The sequence below is a fragment of the Panthera onca genome, chromosome C1 (genome assembly GCF_046562875.1).
Source record: "Panthera onca isolate mPanOnc1 chromosome C1, mPanOnc1 haplotype 2, whole genome shotgun sequence".
In the NCBI taxonomy this organism is placed as follows: Eukaryota; Metazoa; Chordata; class Mammalia; order Carnivora; family Felidae; genus Panthera; species Panthera onca.
In genome coordinates, this window is record NC_138346.1 from 179082941 (window position 1) to 179103376 (window position 20436).

General features: G+C 39.2%; 1 protein-coding gene across 1 annotated transcript in view; it reads right to left on the bottom strand.

Moving 5' to 3' along the window:
• ZYG11B (zyg-11 family member B, cell cycle regulator) overlaps nucleotides 1-20436 on the bottom strand; it is a 93343-nt gene that overhangs the window by 14120 nt on the left and 58787 nt on the right. The window contains exons 11-13 of the mRNA XM_060622294.3: nucleotides 16555-16752; nucleotides 16369-16421; nucleotides 10347-10444 (exon numbers count right to left, since the gene is read on the bottom strand). Coding sequence (XP_060478277.1) covers nucleotides 10347-10444; nucleotides 16369-16421; nucleotides 16555-16752 — 349 coding nt within the window. The remainder of the gene's footprint in view (nucleotides 1-10346; nucleotides 10445-16368; nucleotides 16422-16554; nucleotides 16753-20436) is intronic.

Genomic DNA, 20436 nt, shown 5'->3' on the forward strand with positions numbered 1-20436 from the left:
GAATTGGGGGCTGAGAAATCTGTACAAACAAACTGTATTTAACTAACTCTTATTTTCCTAGCCACTTCTTCACCATTTACTACCCCTAGCCAAAACATCTTTGTCTTGTCAATTTTTCACAAATTTGTTTCTTTATCTAAAAGGTATAAAAGCTTCCTGCTCTGGTCACTTCAGGGCTTCATTCTTGTTTGAAGATTCCCACATATAAAACTTTGAAGTTTTAATAAAATTTGTATGCTTTTCTTCTGTAAATCTGTCTTCATCAGTTTAATTTTCAGGCCCATCTGCTCCCTCGAGGTAGCCACCTGGGTCCATGAAATGAGTGGATCTGGGGTACTGCAGCAATGCAGACAGAGGCTGAATCTAGACATTCTTCCTGCAACCTCTGAGGCACAAATTGGCAGAGCTGAGTAACACTTTTTCCTCCCTTCCAATGTCCAACAATGGGCAGAGAGAGATCTTCCTCAGGGTAACAGTTTCAAAGAATTGGAATGGGCAATTCATATATTGGTTGTTTTAAATCTTTTTTTTTTTTTTTTTTTTTAACGTTTATTTATTTTTGAGACAGAGAGAGACAGAGAATGAACGGGGGAGGGTCAGAGAGAGGGAGACACAGAATCTGAAACAGGCTCCAGGCTCTGAGCGGTCAGCACAGAGCCCGACACGGGGCTCGAACTCACAGACCGCGAGATCATGACCTGAGCCGAAGTCGGCCGCCCAACCGACTGAGCCACCCAGGCGCCCCGGTTGTTTTAAAAAGGGGGTGGGGGGCGCCCGGGTGGCTCAGTCGGTTAAGCGTCCGACTTCGGCTCAGGTCATGATCTCACAGCCCGTGAGTTCGAGCCCTTTATTGGGCTCTGTGCTGACAGCTCAGAGCCTGAAGCCCGTTTCAGATTCTGTGTCTCCCTCTCTCTCTGCCCCTCCCCTGTTCATGCTCTGTCTCTCTCTGTCTCAAAAATAAATAAATGTTAAAAATAAAAATAAAAAATAAAAACGGGGTGGGGTAGAGGTGAGAAACAGGTCTGAAGAGCTAGATTCCATGCCTTTGTGAGAGTATGCTCATGCTCAATATGAGTGGGGCTAAAAAGAGTGTCCCCACTAGATATTCTTCTGTTTTTCTGGTGGATCCAGAGAAGAGGGAATGGGAAAGGATGCTGGTATGGCTATGTAATTCTTGCCAAGGGAGGATACTGGTAAAATGACTATACTTTTTTTTCCCCCCTTCTTCTTCTTCTTCTTCCCTGTATCAATTAAACTTAAAAAAAATGTTTTTAATGTTTATTTTTGAAAGAGAGAGAGAGAGAGAGAGAGAGCAGAGTTGGGGGGGGGGGTGCAGAGGGAAAGGGAGACACAGGATCTGAAGCAGACTCCAGTATCTGAGCTGTCAGCACAGAGCCAGACTCAGGGCTCGAACCCATGAACCATGAGATCATGACCTGAGCTGAAGTCTGGCACTTAACTGACTGAGCCACCCAGAAGCTCCAATTAAACTTAAAAAAAAAAAAAAAAAAAAAAAAAATTCCCAACCAGGGGCTTCTGGGTGGCTCAGTTCGTTAAGCATCTGACTTCGGCTCAGGTCATGATCTCATGGTTCTTGAGTTGAGCCCTGCATCGGGCTCTCTGCTCTCAACACGGAGCCCACTTCGAATCCTCTCTTCCCCTCTCTCTGCCCCTTCCCTGCTTGTGCTCTCTCTCTCAAAATAAACAAGCATTAAAAAAAAAATTCCCAAGGGGTACCTGAGTGGCTCAGTCACTTAAGGATCCAACTTAAGCTCAGGTGATAATCTTGAGGTTTGTTAAGTTCGAGCCCTGCATCAGGCTCTGCACTGACAGTTAAAAGCCTGCTTAAGATTCTCTCTCTCTGCCTCCCTCTCTTCCCCTCCCCAGTTGTGCGCACATGCACGCTTGCTCTCTCTCTCTCTCAAAATAAAATAAACTAAAAAAAAAATTAAAAATTCCCAGCCTGATGCAGTGGTCACAGATCAGGGCTGCAACTACACATGTTGGAAGCAGGGATGATTCCTAAGTAAGAAATTGTAACTGTACTTTAAAATGTTTTTGTGGTGCCTGGGTGGCTCAGTCAATTGAGTGTCTGACTCTTGATTTAGGCTCAGGTCATGATCCTAGGGTTGTGGGATCAAGCTCCGAGTTGGGCTCTGTACTGAGCATGGAGCCTGCTTGGGATTCTCCCTCTCTCTCTCCCTCTCTGCTCCTCTCATACACTCTCTCCCTAAAAGAGTAAATAATAATAAAATATTTTTGTCAGAATTCCCCAGAGCCTAATGGAGAGGAGATGTTCCATCTGACAGAATTGGGATTAAAAGTGAATGCAATTATACTGCCCAGAAATAAATACAGCCCACTAGTTCTGTACCTATGTAATCTTACCCTCTCTGAATGAGAGTTGACTCAGTGGGAGACAAGTACTAATTTAGTATTACTGCCTGCAATCCAGATCAGCACAGTGGCCAAAACTAATAATGTCCCTTCCAGAGGTAGAAAAGTTTGGTATAAATGAAGAGAAAGAAAAATAGTAGCTAAGGGTACAGAAATGAACAAATGGGTCATGTCATGAGTGAAATCCAAGAGAACACTAACACCGCTAAAGAAGCTCAGAGCAAGAGATATCTCTTAGCTCAGTTGTACCAGCTGCCTGAGAGCAATATATGGCTTCACCTTAAGACCACTTCTGCTTTTGAAACTTTACAAGATCTAATGGAAGCCTGCAAATCTGAGTGGCCTTGCCCTGGCAGACATTTTCATATGATATGATTACTAATGACTGAATAGGACTCTCCTGATGTGCCAGTATCTGTTAACTGTTATGATCTTCTTGTTATAAAGGATCTGCGGTCAAAGATTGGGGTGGCTCGTGGTAGAATAAGAAATTATTTGGTCTCTGTCCCAGGTTCCTGGCAGAGCTCCTCAAATCCTTGGAATTTCCCAATAGGAGTATCTTGTCATTTATCAGGAGTCCCTTTTGAGAACATGCTAATAAGGTGACAGAGCAGAGTCCTTAGACAGCCTCAGGATGAAGCTGGTGAACAGAAAGACCAAATGATTAGAGGGTTGGACCTTTCAGCCCCATCTTTGGACTTCTAGAAAGGGTAAGTGAGGAAGGTGCAGATTAAGCTCTATAAAAACTCCTGAACAAGAAGATATGAGGAGCTTCCACGTTGGTGAATGCATCCACATGCCCTGAAGGACGGTGCACCCCAAGTTCTGTGGGGACAGAAGCTCCTGTACTCAGGATACTTCTGGGCCCCACCCTATGTACCTCTTAATCTGGCTGTTCATCAGTATCCTTTATAATATCCTTTATAATAAACTGGTAAATGTCACTAAATGTTTCCCTGAGTTCTATGAGCTGCTCTAGCAAATTAATCAAACAGAAGAGGGGCTTATAGGAACCTCTAATCTTTATAACCAGTCAGAAGCACAGGTAAAAACCTAGACTTGGGACTGGCATCTGAAGTAGGGCAGTAGTCTTATGGGACTGTAGGATCTGATGTCATCTCCAAGTTAATAGTGTCAGAATTAAACTAAATTTGTAGGACATCTAGTCAGTGTTGCTGAGAATGGGAGAATTGCCTGGTGAGTTGTGGAGAAAACACACACTGGAGCCACAAAACACTGTCTTGATTACTGTAGCTTATAGAATAGCTGGAAGTCAGGTAGTGGAAGTGCTCCAATTTTGTTCTTCATTTTCCTAAGTTATTTTAATATTCTTTGCACTTCTGTATGAATTTTAGAATCAGTCTGTCAATTTCTCTTCAAAAGCCTGCTGGGATTTTGACTGGGGCTGTATAAATCTACAACAGACTTGGGGAGAATTGTCATTTTAACATTAAGTCTTTCAACTCATGAATATGGTAGATCTCTCCATTTAGCTAGGCCTTCTTCAATGTCTCTCAGCAGTGCTTTGTTTTTCTGTGTACAGGTCTATACATTTTGGTCAGATACACCCATCCCTAAGTATTTCATAGTTTTTGACACAATTGTAAATGTCATTTTTCCATTTATATTGGTTGTTGTTGGTATACAGAAATGCAACTGATTATTGTGTATATCGTGTATCCTGGAACCTTGTTAAACTCAATTAGAACTAGTTGCCCTTTTGCAGATTTCATGGGATTTTTCTAGAGATAATCAGGTCATCTGTTACCTCATTCTTTCCACTCTGGATGTCTTTTGTTTCTTTCCTGATCACACTGGACAAATCCTCCATTACAATGTTCAATATGGTGAGACTGGACACCCTCTTGTTCCTGATCTTGGTAGGGCAACATTCACATTTAATTTTTCACTATTAATTTTGATGTTAGCTATAGGATTTCCTTAGACATCCTTTATCAGGACTGTGTAGTGGATTTTGTCAATTCTTTTTCTGCATCTATTTTCTGCTTTTCGTTTTTTTTTTTTTTTTTAATGTTTATTTTTGAGAGCGAGAGAGTGCGCGAGCAGGAAAGGGGCAGAGAGAGAGAGAGAGAGAGACAGAATCTGAAGTAGGCTCCGTGCTGTCAGCACAAAGCCTAACGTGGGGCTCAAGCCCATGAACTGTGAGATCGTGACCTGATCTGAAGTCAGACGTTCAACTGACTGAGCCACTCAGGTGCCCCAGATTGCTTTTCTTTCCTCTTCTGGTAATAGAAAGGAACACACTGATTTTCAAATGTAAACCAACCTTGCATTCTTGGAATAACCTTCCTGGTCCTTTTTATACACTGTTGGGTTCCATTTGTTAGAAAATTAAGAATTTCCTCATCTACATTCATGAGAGATATTGTTCAGTAATTTTCTTTTCTTACAAGGTCTTTGTCTGGTACTGATTTCAGGGTAATTCTGGTTTTCTTCCCACCCCACATACCCACCGCCCCCCCAAGCTTTATTTCTCTCTAAGCTTCAGTTTAGATAGTTTCTACTGCTATGCATTTAATTTTGCTGATCTTTTCTTCTGTTATCTACTATTAAGTTCATTCAGATATATATTTTTTCATTTTTAGAACCTTTTTTAATGTTTATTTTTTTCTTTAATTTTAATTTAATTTTTTAAAAAATAATTTACATCCAAATTAGTTAGCATATAGTGCAACAATGATTTCAGGAGTAGATTCCTTAGTGTCCCTTACCCATTTAGCCCATCCCCCTTCCCACAACCCCTCCCGTTACCCTCAGTTTGTTCCCCATATTTATGAGTCTCTTCTGTTTTGTCCCACTCCCTGTTTTTACACTATTTTTGTTTCCCTTAATGTTTATTTACTTTTAAGAGAGAGAGAAACAGCGCGAGCAGGGGAGAGGCAGAGAGAGAGAAACACAGAATCTGAAGCAGCTCCAGGCTCTGAGCTATCTGCCAGAGCCCAATGCTGGGCTCAAACCCACAAGCTGTGAGATCATGACTTGAGTTGAAGTCAGATGCTTAACTGACTGAGCCACCCAGGCACCCCATCCAGATATTTTTCATGTCAAATATTTAAAGTTTTAGCTATAGTATTTCTATTTTATTTACTTTTTATATTTTTTCTTCTATTAATATTCATGTTTTCTTTAAAATCTTGGATCATATCTATAAAAATTTTTTTGAAGTTACTTTTCTGGTATTTGCATTATCAGCATCACTTCTGGGTCTATTTCAAGTGTCTGATTTTTCTTCTGGGTATGGGTCACATTTTCCTGCTTCTTCCCTCATCTAGCAATTTTTATCAGATACTAAACATGTTGTTGAGTTAGGCTAGATTTTGTTCTTTTTTTTTTTTTTTTTTTTAATTAAAAAAAAAATTTTTTTTTTTAACGTTTCATTTATTTCTGAGACAGAGAGAGACAGAGCATGAACAGGGGAGGGTCAGAGAGAAAGGGAGACACAGAATCTGAAGCAGGCTCCAGGCTCTGAGCTGTCAGCACAGAGCCCGACGCGGGGCTTGAACTCGCGGACTGCGAGATCATGACCTGAGCCGAAGTCGGATGCTCAACCGACTGAGCCACCCAGGCGCCCTGATTTTGTTCTTTTTTTAAAAGAGTGCTTAGTTTTTCTCCGGCAGAAAGTTAATTTATTTTCAGAGCAACTTAACCATTTCAAACTTGTTTTTAAGCTGTGTTAGTGTCACCCTAGAGAAGCCTTTATTTTAGGGCTAGTTTAATCTCTTCTAGCATCTGTACTGAATGCCCTGGGTGTTAAGTTCTTTCCAGTGTTAGGAAGTTTAGTATTTCCAAACCCTGTGTGAGCTCCAAGTGTTGTTCAGTTAGCCACTCCTTGGTATTTGTTCTTTCTCAGACTTCAAGGAGTCTCATCCTAGACATTCACAGCTCACTAACCAGACAAAAACTCAAGAAACCTTTAAGATTTCTGGAGTCTCTTCTAGATGTAGCTTTCACCTCTGCATTACTCTGCCTTATAAATTCCATACATTTTGTCCGATACCTCAATCTCACCAAACTTATCTCCTCAGGTCAATGAAATTGCTGTGCTGTACTTGGTTCTCTTTCAGGGATGGGAATCTTTGCTGCCTTTTGCCTACTGTCTAGAAAGACTTGTTCCAAATCTTTCCCATCCTGTGTTTTCTAGTATTAATGGTTAGAGGGCTAGTCTGGTACAAGTTACTCTGTCATGGCCCCCAGAGTATAAATTTCTGCTTATATAATTTTCTATCATGTCTTCTTTACTAATAACATACAAATATACCACTGTCTGGGTATTTCAACATTACTTCACATTTATCTATTGCTGGACCTCTAGGTTATTTAGACTTAATTGCTATTATAAATAACGGTCTGATGAATATCTCTCAAACAAGTGCTTGGATATAATTTTAAAATTAAAAGGTAGACTACTTAAATGTTGATCAATAGGGAAGTGGCTATATGAATTACTGCTAAGTTCATTTATTAAGTATAGAGGAATGTATTAAGGGTTATGTCCCCCAAAAAGACAGGTTAAAGTCCTAATCTCCAGTACTTCAGATTGTGACTTTATTTGGAAATCGAGTTGTTGCTAATATAATTAGTTAAGATGAAGTCATTAGAGTGGACCTTAATCCATTATGACTGGTGTTCTTTTATGAAAAGGGGAGATTTGGACACAGAAACATATACACAGAAAACAATGTGAAGACATGTGGACAAGATGGTCATCGGACAGGAGTGATGCGTGTAAAGCCAAGGAATGCTAAGGATTGGTAGCACACACCAGAAGCTAGAAGAAGCAAGGAAGAACTCTTCCCTAGAGCTGTCCCAGAAAGTATGGCCCTAAAGACACCTTGATTTTAGACTTCAAGCCTCCAGAACGGAAAGACAAACATTCCTGTTGTTTTAAGTCACCCACATGTGGTACTTTGTTATGGTAGTACTAGGAAACTAATATACCATACAATAAAGATTATGTGATTACTAAAAATCATGTTGTCAAAAACTTTCTAAAATACGGGAAAATACTCATTATAATGTGTGATATATAGGTACTATTATTATTCCCATTTAACAAATGTGAAACTGCAGCCCCAGGCTTACTGATTTCTTCAAGATGTCATACATAAGTGCTGGAACATGATTTGAATCCAGGTAGATTCCTGTGTGCTTTTGCTACTATGCTATACTATCTCTTAATTATTAAAAGCTGTAAGCAGCATTAGAACTTTTAATGCAAACTGAGAAGTCAATTCCATTTAAATATAAACAAAATAAGCCAGGGAAGCAGGAATATAGAAACCTAATCTACTTGAGTTGGAGATAAATATTCTAACATTCCCCAATTACAGTGTATTTTGTTTATTTTCATTTTTTTAAAAAATAATCTCTACATTCAACAGGGGCCTCGAACTCACAACCCCAAGATCAAGAGTCACATGGTCTACTGACCGAGCCAGACAGGCACCCCTACAGTGCATTTTGGAATAAATTTTTCAGGGTGATCATCCACAGAATAAACTTAAAAGAACATCAACACTTATAAGTAATAACAAAAATAAATACTTATGTGATAGGCTGTTAAGAAACTAGGGAGTTCTCAGAACCTGTAAGGACAATAAAAGGAGGAAATTTTTGGATCAGAGGCAGTTTAATATAGCTATTGAGGCAGTCTCAATTTTTTTAAGCTTATTTATTTTGAGAGAGAGAGGGGGAGACAGTGTGAGCGGGGCAAAGAGAGAGGGAGAGAGAGAAAATCCCAAGCAGGCTCCTCATCATCAGCACAGAGCCTGATGTGGGGCTCAAACTCACAAATCATGAAATCATGACCTGACTGAAAACCAGGAGTTAGAAGCTTAACCGACTGAACCACCCAGGCACCCCAGAGGAAGTGTCTATGAATGAACTGGGGAATATAGTAGGAAGGGTCAGAAAAGCTCCCAGGTAGGGGCACCTGGGTGGCTCAGTCGGTTAAGCGGCCGACTTCGGCTCAGGTCATGATCTCGCGGTCAGTGAGTTCAAGCCCCGCATCAGGCTCTGTGCTGACAGCTCAGAGCCCGGAGCCTGTTTCAGATTCTGTGTCTCCCTCTCTCTGACCCTCCCCCGTTCATGCTCTGTCTCTCTCTGTCTCAAAAATAAATGTTAAAAAAAAAAAAAATTTTAACACAAAAAATAAAAAAAAAAAAGAAAAGCTCCCAGGTAGAAGTTTAGCTGGGTACAAGGCAATTTTCTCTATCACATCCTATTCCCTAAACCCCTGTCCTCTGTGTATCTCACATAAAAGAGCTTTCACTGAATTGCCTTTTTGTGTTATGCACTGAGTTTTCATCAAAGAATAAGAAGGTATCTTGTAAGATGTTACTGCTATTTACTACATCACTATTGTTAAAAACAACTCTCACACTAGCTGTATGAGTCCATTTATAATATCATCCCTATTGAGGTTCTGTAAAAAAAATTTTAATTTGTAGTTAATTGCCCAGAAAAGCTTTACTTCCCTGTAAGGATATGGAATAGTATTTCCTCCTTATATGTAAAGAGAACTATATAGCTGATTATTTGCAGCCCAGCCACAAAAAGAACATGAATCACCATGTATGGTCTATATATTTATATTCTACTATTTTCCCTATAACCTTTAATTTCTTTTCCAATTATTTTTCCTTGGTCCTGATCTCTAATTTTAAATACTAAAAAAAAATGTTTTTAATGTGTATTTATTTTTGAGAGAGAGAGAGACAGAGCGTGAGTGGGGGAGGAACAGAAAGAGAGGGAGACACAGATCTGAAGCAGGCTCCAGGCTCTGAGCTCTCAGCACAGAGCCCGACGTGGGGCTCAAATCCACAAACCCCAAGATCATGACCTGAGCCAAAGTCAGACACAATCGACTGAGTCACCCAGGCACCCCTAATTTCAAATATTTTAATTTATACTCTATTAAAATGTTTCTACTATTAAAGTGTTTTTTCTGCAGTGTTTCAAATCATTTAATGGAATGAATTTTATTAATAAATAACCAACAAAGAGTTGTATCATAACCCTCAAAAAAGAATAATATGGAATCTGATCCAAATTCTTGCTTCTCCAGAGACCATGAATGCAGACAGCAATGTCTTAAACAATGAAGTTTTATGTGGATGAGGGCTGGGTACTGAAATGTACCATAATCACTGGATCACCTTAAAACTTTTGATTAGCAAATGGACTCACTATAGGCTCCTTTTTTTTTTTTTTTTTTTTTTTTTTTTTAAGGCCCAGCACGGGGCTTGAACTCACAACCTGAGATCATGACTTGAGCTGAGGTCAAGTGTCAGACATTTAGCCAACTGAGCCGCCCAGGCACCCCATGTAGGAACCTAATTTTTATACTCCATGACGTCAGAACAGTGTCTCATTCATCACTATCATTCAGTATCTAGTATTACTGAGATAATTCTGAAAGAATAAATTTAGTTTATAACCTAAGATTCTCTCTTAAGTAATCTCTGCACCCAGTGTGGGTGGGGCTTGAACTCATGATCCTGAGATCAAAAGTTGCATGCTCTACCAACTGAGCCAGCCAGGCACCCCTAAAGGTTCTTATATTGTGTCTTTTAAAATCTGTGTCCTTAAAAAAAAAAAAAAATCACTTCAATATACCTTTAAAGGGGTGCCTGGGTGGCTCAGTTGGCTAGGCGTCCGACTTCGGCTCAGGTCACGATCTCGCGATTTGTGAGTTCGAGCCCCACGTTGGACTCTGTGCTGACAGCTCGGAGCCTGCAGCCTGCTTCAGATTCTGTGTCTCCCTCTCTCTCTGCCCCTCCCCTACTTGTGCTCTGTCTCTGTCTCTCAAAAAGAAATAAATGTAAAAAAAAAATTTTTTTTTAAATATACCATTTAGAAATGGCTTTCTTGTGTTAAGGAGAATATCACTTGAAAAAGAAAAACATAGTTCTCTTTTTGGTACATACGATTCTTGCTGCAGACATGTTGCATGGCCCAAACTGCCCATAGCTGGACTCCTGGTGTTGTGAAACAGCCAAGTAAAGGGAAAAATGGATTAAAGGACCTAAAGTTTCAAAAGAAAAAAAATAAAGTTACATCCTATACTTAGTGTCATTTCTAAAGCAATCATTCCTGAGCTTTTCATACTAGAAATTTCATCCAACTATTTTTAAACTAATATAAATGAATTATAGAGCATTTTTTCCTTGTCTTGAGACACTTGAGAAAGGATCATATTCATATAAAGTTTTGGTACAAAAGTTGGAAGGTGATCAGAACAAGGTACTGGCAGAAATATTTTTTTGGAAATACTCTTTTGGTATTGAAGATAAACATTTAAGAATAACAGACCTTGTTTTGGAAACTGAGAAAAGGAGGAGTTAATTGGCAACTATCTGGTAGAACACCACGAAAGTGAATACCAGCCTTTCAATTTCTACCAGTCCTCTGCCTTCTGCTCCAAAATAGATAGAACATAAGTTGGGGAAATCAAAAATGTTGGCACTATCAGCATTTGTGAAGTAGAGAACAAAAATAAGATGCAATAATGTTATTTATATGGCAATATGGAATCCTTCAGGAAATTAGTAACTTAGCTCTGAAGTCACCTGTCATAAACAGTGAGGCATCCAATATGCACTTTAAGAAATTATCACAAACTGTTTCCCCAAACTAACCTGGTGCTACTTCTAGTTCTTTCAGTGTGTCATCTTGTCCTGGACCTCTTTGCATTAAGACATTATCTCTTCTTCCTAAAATCTTCTGCCCCTACTTAGTTATCTCTCAAAATTCAGCTCATAATTTACTTCCTCTGGAGGCTTTTTACCATTTTCCATTGCATTTAAGTACTGTCATCTTTAATTTCATAGCATCCTATGTATATAACTAGCTTAATAGTGAATTATGTCTGATTCACATTTGGTGTCCCTCACTAGGCTGTAAGGTTCTTCTCTGTAGGCAACATGTCTTTTTTTTTCCCCCCCAGATTAGTTTATTGGATTCATCTTTTTTTTTTAAATATATGAAATTTATTGTCAAATTGGTTTCCATACAACACCCAGTGCTCATCCCAAAAGGTGCCCTCTTCAATACCCATCTCCCACCCCCCATCAGCCCTCAGTTTGTTCTCAGTTTTTAAGAGTCTTTTATGCTTTGGCTCTCTCCCACTCTAACCCCTCTCTCTCTCTCTCTCTTTTTCTCCTTCCCCTCCCCCATGGGTTCCTGTTAAGTTTCTCAGGATCCACATAAGAGTGAAAACATATGGTATCTGTCTTTCTCTGTATGGCTTATTTCACTCAGCATAACACTCTCCAGTTCCATCCACGTTGCTACAAAAGGGCCATATTTCATTCTTTCTCATTGCCACGTAGTACTCCATTGTGTATATAAACCACAATTTCTTTATCCATTCATCACTTGATGGACATTTAGGTTCTTTCCATAATTTGGCTATTGTTGAGAGTGCTGCTATAAACATTGGGGTACAAGTGCCCCTATGCATCAGTACTCCTGTATCCCTTGGGTAAATTCCTAGCAGTGCTACTGCTAGGTCATAGGGTAGGTCTGTTTTTAATTTTTTGAGGAACCTCCACACTGTTTTCCAGAGCAACTGCACCAGTTTGCATTCCCACCAACAGTGCAAGAGGGTTCCTGTTTCTCCACATCCTCTCCAGCATCTATAGTCTCCTGATTTGTTCATTTTGGCCACTCTGACTGGCGTGAGATGATATCTGAGTGTGGTTTTGATTATTTCCCTGATGAGGTGCGACGTTGAGCATCTTTTCATGTGCCTGTTGGCCATCAGATGTCTTCTTTAGAGAAATGTCTATTCATGTTTTCTGCCCATTTCTTCACTGGATTATTTGTTTTTCGGGTGTGGAGTTTGGTGAGCTCTATACGTTTCAGATACTAGCCCTTTGTCCGATATGTCATTTGCAAATATCTTTTCCCATTCCGTTGGTTGCCTTTTAGTTTTGTTGATTGTTTCCTTTGCTGTGCAGAAGCTTTTTATCTTCATGAGGTCCCAATAGTTCATTTTTGCTTTTAATTCCCTTGCCTTTGGGGATGTGTCAAGTAAGAAATTGCTACAGCTGAGGTCAGAGAGGTCTTTTCCTGTTTTCTCCTCTAGGGTTTTGATGGTTTCCTGCTTCACATTCAGGTCCTTTAACCATTTTGAGTTTGTTTTTGTGAATGGTGTGAGAAAGTGGTCTAGTTTCAACCTTCTGCATGTTGCTGTCCAGTTCTCCCAGCACCATTTGTTAAAGAGACTGTCTTTTTTCCACTGGATATTCTTCTCTGCTTTGTCAAAGATTAGTTGGCCATACGTTTGTGGGTCTAGTTCTGGGGTTTCTATTCTATTCCATTGGTCTATGTGTCTGTTTTTGTGCCAATACCATGCTGTCTTGATGATTACAGCTTTGTAGTAGAGGCTAAAGTCTGGGATTGTGATGCCTCCTGCTTTGGTCTTCTTCTTCAAAATTACTTTGGCTATTCGGGGCCTTTTGTGGTTCCATAGGAGTTTTAGGATTGCTTGTTCTAGCTTCGAGAAGAATGCTGGTGCAATTTTGATTGGGATTGCATTGAATGTGTAGATAGCTTTGGGTAGTATTGACATTTTGACAATATTTATTCTTCCAACCCATGAGCACGGAATGTTTTTCCATTTCTTTATATCTTCTTCAATTTCCTTCATAAGCTTTCTATAGTTTTCAGCATACACATTTTTTACATCTTTGGTCAGGTTTATTCCTAGGTATTTTATGCTTTTTGGTGCAATTGTGAATGGGATCAGTTTCTTTATTTGTCTTTCTGCTGTTTCATTATTAGTGTATAAGAATGCAACTGATTTCTGTACATTGATTTTGTATCCTGCAACTGCTGAATTCATGTATCAGTTCTAGCAGACTTTTGGTGGAGTCTATCGGATTTTCCATGTATAACAGCATGTCATCTGCAAAAAGTGAAAGCTTAACTTCATCTCTGCCAATTTTGATGCCTTTGATTTCCTTTTGTTGGCTGATTGCTGATGCTAGCACTTCCAACACTATGTTAAACAACAGCGGTGAGAGTGGACATCCCTGTCGTGTTCCTGATCTCAGGGAAAAAGCTCTCAGTTTTTCCCCATTGAGGATGATGTTAGCTGTGGGCTTTTCATAAATGGCTTTTATGGTGTTTAAGTATGTTCTTTCTATCCCGACTTTCTCGAGGGTTTTTATTAAGAAAGGAGGCTGAATTTTGTCAAATGCTTTTTCTGCATCGATTGACAGGATCATATGGTTCTTATCTTTTCTTTTATTAATGTGATGTATCACATTGATTGATTTGCGAATGCTGAACCAGCCCTGCATCCCAGGAATGAATCCCACTTGATCATGGTGAATAATTCTTTTTATATGCTGTTGAATTCGATTTGCTAGTATCTTATTGAGAATTTTTGCATCCATACTCATCAGGGATATTGGCCTGTAGTTCTCTTTTTTTACTGGGTCTCTGTCTGGTTTAGGAATCAAAGTAATACTGGCTTCATAGAATGAGTCTGGAAGTTTTCCTTCCCTTTCTATTTCTTGGAATAGCTTGAGAAGGATAGGTATTATCTCTGCCTTGAACGTCTGGTAGAACTCCCCTGAGAGGCCATCTGGTCCTGGACTCTTATTTGTTGGGAAGTTTTTGATAACTGATTCAATTTATTCACTGGTTATGGGTCTGTTCAAGCTTTCTATTTCCTCCTGATTGAGTTTTGGAAGTGTGTGGGTGTTTAGGAATTTGTCCATTTCTTCCAGGTTGTCCAGTTTGTTGGCATATAGTTTTTCATAGTATTCGCCGATAATTGCTTGTATTTCTGAGGGATTGGTTGTAATAATTCCATTTTCATGCATGATTTTATCTATTTGGGTCATCTCCCTTTTCTTTTTGAGAAGCCTGTCTAGAGGTTTATCAATTTTGTTTATTTTTTCAAAAAAACAACTCTTGGCTTCGTTGATCTGCTCTACAGTTTTTTTAGATTCTGTATTGTTTATTTCTGCTCTGATCTTTATTATTTCTCTTCTTCTGCTGGGTTTAGGCTGTCTTTGCTGTTCTGCTTCTATTTCCTTTAGGTGTGTTGTTAGATTTTGTATTTGGGATTTTTCTTGTTTCTTGAGATAGGCCTGGATTGCAATGTATTTTCCTCTCAGGACTGCCTTTGCTGCATCCCACAGTGTTTGGATTGTTGTATTTTCATTTTTGTTTGTTTCCATATATTTTTAAATTTCTTCTCTAATTGCCTGGTTGACCCATTCATTCTTTGGTAGGGTATTCTTTAACCTCCATGCTTTTGGAGGTTTTCCAGACTTTTTCTTGTGGTTGATTTCAAGCTTCATAGCATTGTGATCTGAAAGTGTGCATGGTATGATCTCAGTTCTTTTATACTTATAAAGGGCTATTTTGTGACCCAGGATGTGATGTATCTTGGAGAATGTTCCATGTGCACTCGAGAAGAAAGTATATTCTGTTGCTTTGGGATGCAGAGTTCTAAATATATCTGTCAAGTCCATCTGACCCAATGTATCATTCAGGGCCCTTGTTTCTTTATTGACCATGTGTCTAGATGATCTATCCATTGCTGTAAGTGGGGTGTTAAAGTCCCCTGCAATTACCACATTCTTATCAATAAGGTTACTTATGTTTGTGAGTATTTGTTTTATATATTTGGGGGCTCCCATATTCGGCACATAGACATTTATAATTGTTAGCTCTTCCTGATGGATAGACCCTGTGATTATTATATAATGCCCTTCTTCATGTCTTGTTACAGCCTTTAATTTAAAGTCTAGTTTGTCTGATATAAGTATGGCTACTCCAGCTCTCTTTTGACTTCCAGTAGCATGATAAATAATCCGTCATCCCCTCACTTTCAATCTGAAGGTGTCCTCAGGTCTAAAATGAGTTTCTTGTAGACAGCAAATAGATGGGTCTTGTTTTTTTATCCATTCTGATACCCTATGTCTTTTGGTTGGCGCATTTAGTCCATTTACATTCAGTGTTATTATAGAAAGATATGAGTTTAGAGTCATTGTGATGTCTGTAGGTTTCATGCTTGTAGCGTTGTCTCTGGTACTTTGTCTCACAGGATCCCCCTTAGGATCTCTTGTAGGGCTGGTTTAGTGGTGATGAATTCCTTCAGCTTTTGTTTGTTTGGGAAGACCTTTATCTCTCCTTCTATTCTAAATGACAGATTTGCTGGATAAAGGATTCTCGGCTGCATATTTTTTCTGTTCATCACATTGAAGATTTCCTGCCATTCCTTTCTGGCCTGCCAAGTTTCAGTAGAGAGATCCGTCACGAGTCTTATTGGTCTCCCTTTATATGTTAGAGTACGTTTATCCCTAGCTGCTTTCAGAATTTTCTCTTTATCCTTATTATTTTGCCAGTTTCACCATGATATGTCGTGCAGAAGATCGATTCAAGTTATGTCTGAAGGGAGTTCTCTGTGCCTCTTGGATTTCAATGCCTTTTTCCTTCCCCAGATCAGGGAAGTTCTCAGCTATGATTTCTTCAAGTACACCTTCAGCACCTTTCCCTCTCTCTTCCTCCTCTGGAATACCAATTATGGGTAGATTATTTCTCTTTAGTGCATCACTTAGTTCTCTAATTTTCCCCTCACACTCCTGGATTTTTTTATCTTTTTCTCAGCTTCCTCTTTTTCCATAATTTTATCTTCTAGTTCACCTATTCTCTCCTCTGCCTCTTCAATGTAGGCAACACGTCTTACTCATCTTTGAATTTCAAGAGCATAGAACAGGTCCTTGGCACTTTCTTCAATAAATGTGAAATGAAAGAAGAAATGATGAATGACAGGTAACAGAAAAAAGTGAAAATATTTCAATCCTTTTAAAACCAGTAAGAAGATAGATGCCTGAGGGAAAATACATTATACACCTGGTAGCAATAATCTCCAAGCAAGCGAAATGACTAGGTTAAGGGCTTAATATTAATTATCTTGCTAATTACCTGTATGCTACCATCTCACACTCTGGAGTTGGCCATTTCAAAATAGCTGAATGCTGCAAGACACAAGACACACAAGAAAGAATACAATATTTATTTAGCACTGCATTATTGCATTATGAAATTCTGATAGCTTAACTACAATGAATGTTTGTTTGTATGCTTCTAGAAAACACCAAATGACCTTACCAGATCATCCAGAAGAGAATTCCTCTGGCTACGGCTCAATGTCCAAGCTTGTTCACCTCTAGATATTAAATGGGCAATAATTCCAGCTGCAAAGTAACTGACTTCCACTTCAACACTATGCAGGAGGCTACTGATGTGGTCTATAAAATCTTTCCACATTAGTTCAGAATGCAATTCTTGCACTTCAGCTATATTATTCTGGAAGAAAAGAAGATATAAAAATTGAAGTAATATGCATAATGGCTAAATGACCATTTGTATTCTAAGAAGGAACAGAGATTGTAACAATTTAAACACATATCTGCAGGGGCACCTGGGTTGCTCAGTTGGTTAAGTGTCTGACTTTGGCTCAGGTCATGATCTCACAGTTTGTGAGTATGAGCCCCTCATCTGTCAGTGCAGAGCCCGCTTCAGATAATCTGTCTTCTTCTCTCTCCCCTCCCTGACTTGTGCCCACACATGTTCTCTGTCTGTCTCAAAAATAAATAAACATTAAAAAAAATAAACATGTATCTGCATATACATAAAAGGTAAAGACTTTTGTTATGTTAGCACAGTGTGTTTATGGGTGATTTATTTTCTCTCCTCCCAAAACAATAAAATAATACAGAAACAGTAGTGAGTTCCTTTTTCAGGCAAAATGATGAGGTGGATAACCTAAAAAAATCCCCTGCTATAAAATATCTAGAAGTGATAGTGGGAAAACAGCTAACAACCTTTATTTATTTGTTTGTATATTTATTTTAAAAATGTTTATTTATTTGAGAGAGCATGTGAGCACAAGGGGGTCGGTGGGCAGAGAGAGAGGGAAAGAGAGAATCTAAAGCAGGCTCCGTGCTGCCAGCACAGAGGTTGGATGTGGGGCTCAATCCCATGAACTAAGACTTGATCATGAGCTGAGCCAAAATCAAGCGTCAGACACTTAACTGACTGAGCCACCTAGGTGACCCAATAACCTTTAAATATGTAACCTGCTGGGATAAAAAGCAAATAGGGAACCAAACCAGAGCAGTAACAGGCCATCACTGACTTGTAGAGTCAAGAGCACTGGGTTTTAATAGCCATGCAAAGGCAGAAAGTAAGGCTAAAAACTGGAACTAAGACTTCACATATAAGACAAGGATTTTCAAAGTATCACACCTCAGAAAAAGAGTAGACTGACATAGGTGAATGAAAAAGAGGCCTATTGTAATCTGGGATCTGGCCTAAAAGGAAAAGTCTTCTCTTGCCATTTTCAATAAGGGGCTGTCCTCATGCAAGATTGTAGTTCAAATTTATACCATCTGTTGGTCTGGAGAAACTCCAAGCTGAGAAGCAACAGTAACAGAGGTTGAAGAAAAACCAGGAAAGTTTGGTTATCAAGAAAGCAGAGAGGGGTGAGTGTATCAAAAGGACAAAGGGATTAGCAGTTCTGAATAATGTGGAGAGCATAAATAAAATGAAGGCAAAAAAGCATCCCTTTGAGCAATACAGTGATCGTTTTTTAAGATTTTTTATTTTTTATTTATTTATTTATTTATTTTTCAACGTTTTTTATTTATTTTTGGGACAGAGAGAGACAGAGCATGAACGGGGGAGGGTCAGAGAGAGAGGGAGACACAGAATCGGAAACAGGCTCCAGGCTCCGAGCCATTAGCCCAGAGCCTGACGCGGGGCTCGAACTCATGGACCGCGAGATCGTGACCTGGCTGAAGTCAGACACTTAACCGACTGTGCCACCCAGGCGCCCCTAAGATTTTTTATTTTTAAGTAATCTCTGCACCTAACATGGGGCTTGAACCTACAACCCTGATATCAAGAGTCACGTGCTCTACCAACTCAGCCAGCCAGCCACCCCTCATTATAGTAATTTGTGTTTTAAAAATTTCACAGCCTCAGACCTCCACTGAATGCCAAAGTTTGACTGCTGGCCTATATAAGGTAGACGTTTTATCTGGGCTTGGGATGTGATGGCTTCCTTACACAGTACATAAGGAAGACCTCTGTTCGCATGGGAAACAACTGAGGGGTTTCCAATTTAGACTATGGGTCTAAAGGATCTAAGATCCAACTTAACATACTGCTCTGAAGATTAATCCTCATTCTTAAAACTTAATTTGATCTACTATGAAACAATAATTTTCTTCCTAACATGTTGATTCCATTTCTTAGGAACCAAAACACTGAACTTTGGATTGTTAAGAGACTACTTGTTCCTTAGCTTAAGTCATTTTATAATAAATGAAAGTGAAAGGCATCATGTCCAAATGTATTGTCTGTAATGACTAACAAGTTTTCTTCTTCAACTATGAAAAAGAGGGTAGAAGAGACAAGTTTAACTATACACTACATGAATGTGTATAATCTATTTTTCCACCAGCATCAATGATTAATCATCGCTCCTCTCTAATCTCACATATTCAAATATGAAAAGGCATTTCCATTCATTTTTCTTCTTTCTTAACATTTTATTTACTGAGAGAGAGAGTGCATGGACCCATGTGTGCATGCGCAGGGGGTACGGCAAAGAGAGAAAGAGAGAGAGAATCCAAAGCAGGCTCCATACTACACACGGAACATTTACAAAGATCATATTCTGGGTCATACACAAGTCTTAATAAATTCCAAAGGACTCACATCAAAGTATGTTCTCTGACCACAAAAAATTTAGATGCAATATTTCAAAATAGGTTATTGAAAAAAAAATTCAAACACAAAGTAATGGAGAAAGATCTGGAAGAAAGCACACCAGGTTGTATTAATATTAATTACCTCATGGAAATGAAAATGATTGAAGTCTGGGGACAGAGTCTTAAGCTTTTCAAATACACTTTTGCACTGTTTCACTAGTTATAATAAACATGTATTCTTTTTGAAATTAAAAAAAGCATTTTTAAAGCCCTATGGAAGCTCTCTTAAAGCCTTATGGAATACTTAAATTCCACCTTTCCTCTTGTGGTGATGTGAACCAACTTCTGTATCTAATAATCCCTATGAACCCTGAATAAAATAATCAAATACCTTCATTTATTTAATACTTCCCTATTTCTGGGAATTTAGGTCTTTTTACATTTTCTACTTTTTTTTTTATTTTTTTTAACATTTATTTATTTTTGAGAAAGAGAGAGACAGAGCATGAACAGGGGAGGGTCAGAGAGAGAGGGAGACACAGAATCTGAAACAGGCTCCAGGCTCTGAGCAGTCAGCACAGAGCCCGACGCGGGGCTCGAACTCACATACCGCGAGATCGTGACCCAAGCCGAAGTCGGACGCTTAACCGACTGAGCCACCCAGGCGCCCCTACATTTTCTACTTTATATTAACCTGAAGCTACAGTGAACAGATAGGTCTTCTTTATTTTTTTTTTTTTTTTTTTTTTCTTTTTTTTTTTTTTTTTTTTAATTTTTTTTTTCAACGTTTTTTATTTATTTTTGGGACAGAGAGAGACAGAGCATGAACGGGGGAGGGGCAGAGAGAGAGGGAGACACAGAATCGGAAACAGGCTCCAGGCTCCGAGCCATCAGCCCAGAGCCTGACGCGGGGCTCGAACTCACGGACCGCGAGATCGTGACCTGGCTGAAGTCGGACGCTTAACCGACTGCGCCACCCAGGCGCCCCCAGATAGGTCTTCTTTAAATGCCAGCCCTTAGCTTTCCCCAAAATCCATCTCTCATTGCTCAGTATCTCATACTCTTGCATCTATAAAACAAACACTGATGTATATATATTTTACTCACTAATCTATGCCTCCCATGATCTAATTCCTCAAAAGCACAGATCTGCTCTAAAAAGAGCTTTTACCACACAGGCATGTTTCTAATGTTGCAGTGATTAAAGTTAACAAAACATTTGATCCTTCACCTTTATCTCAAATCCTAGAGGGCTCACTATGTTTTTTTAATT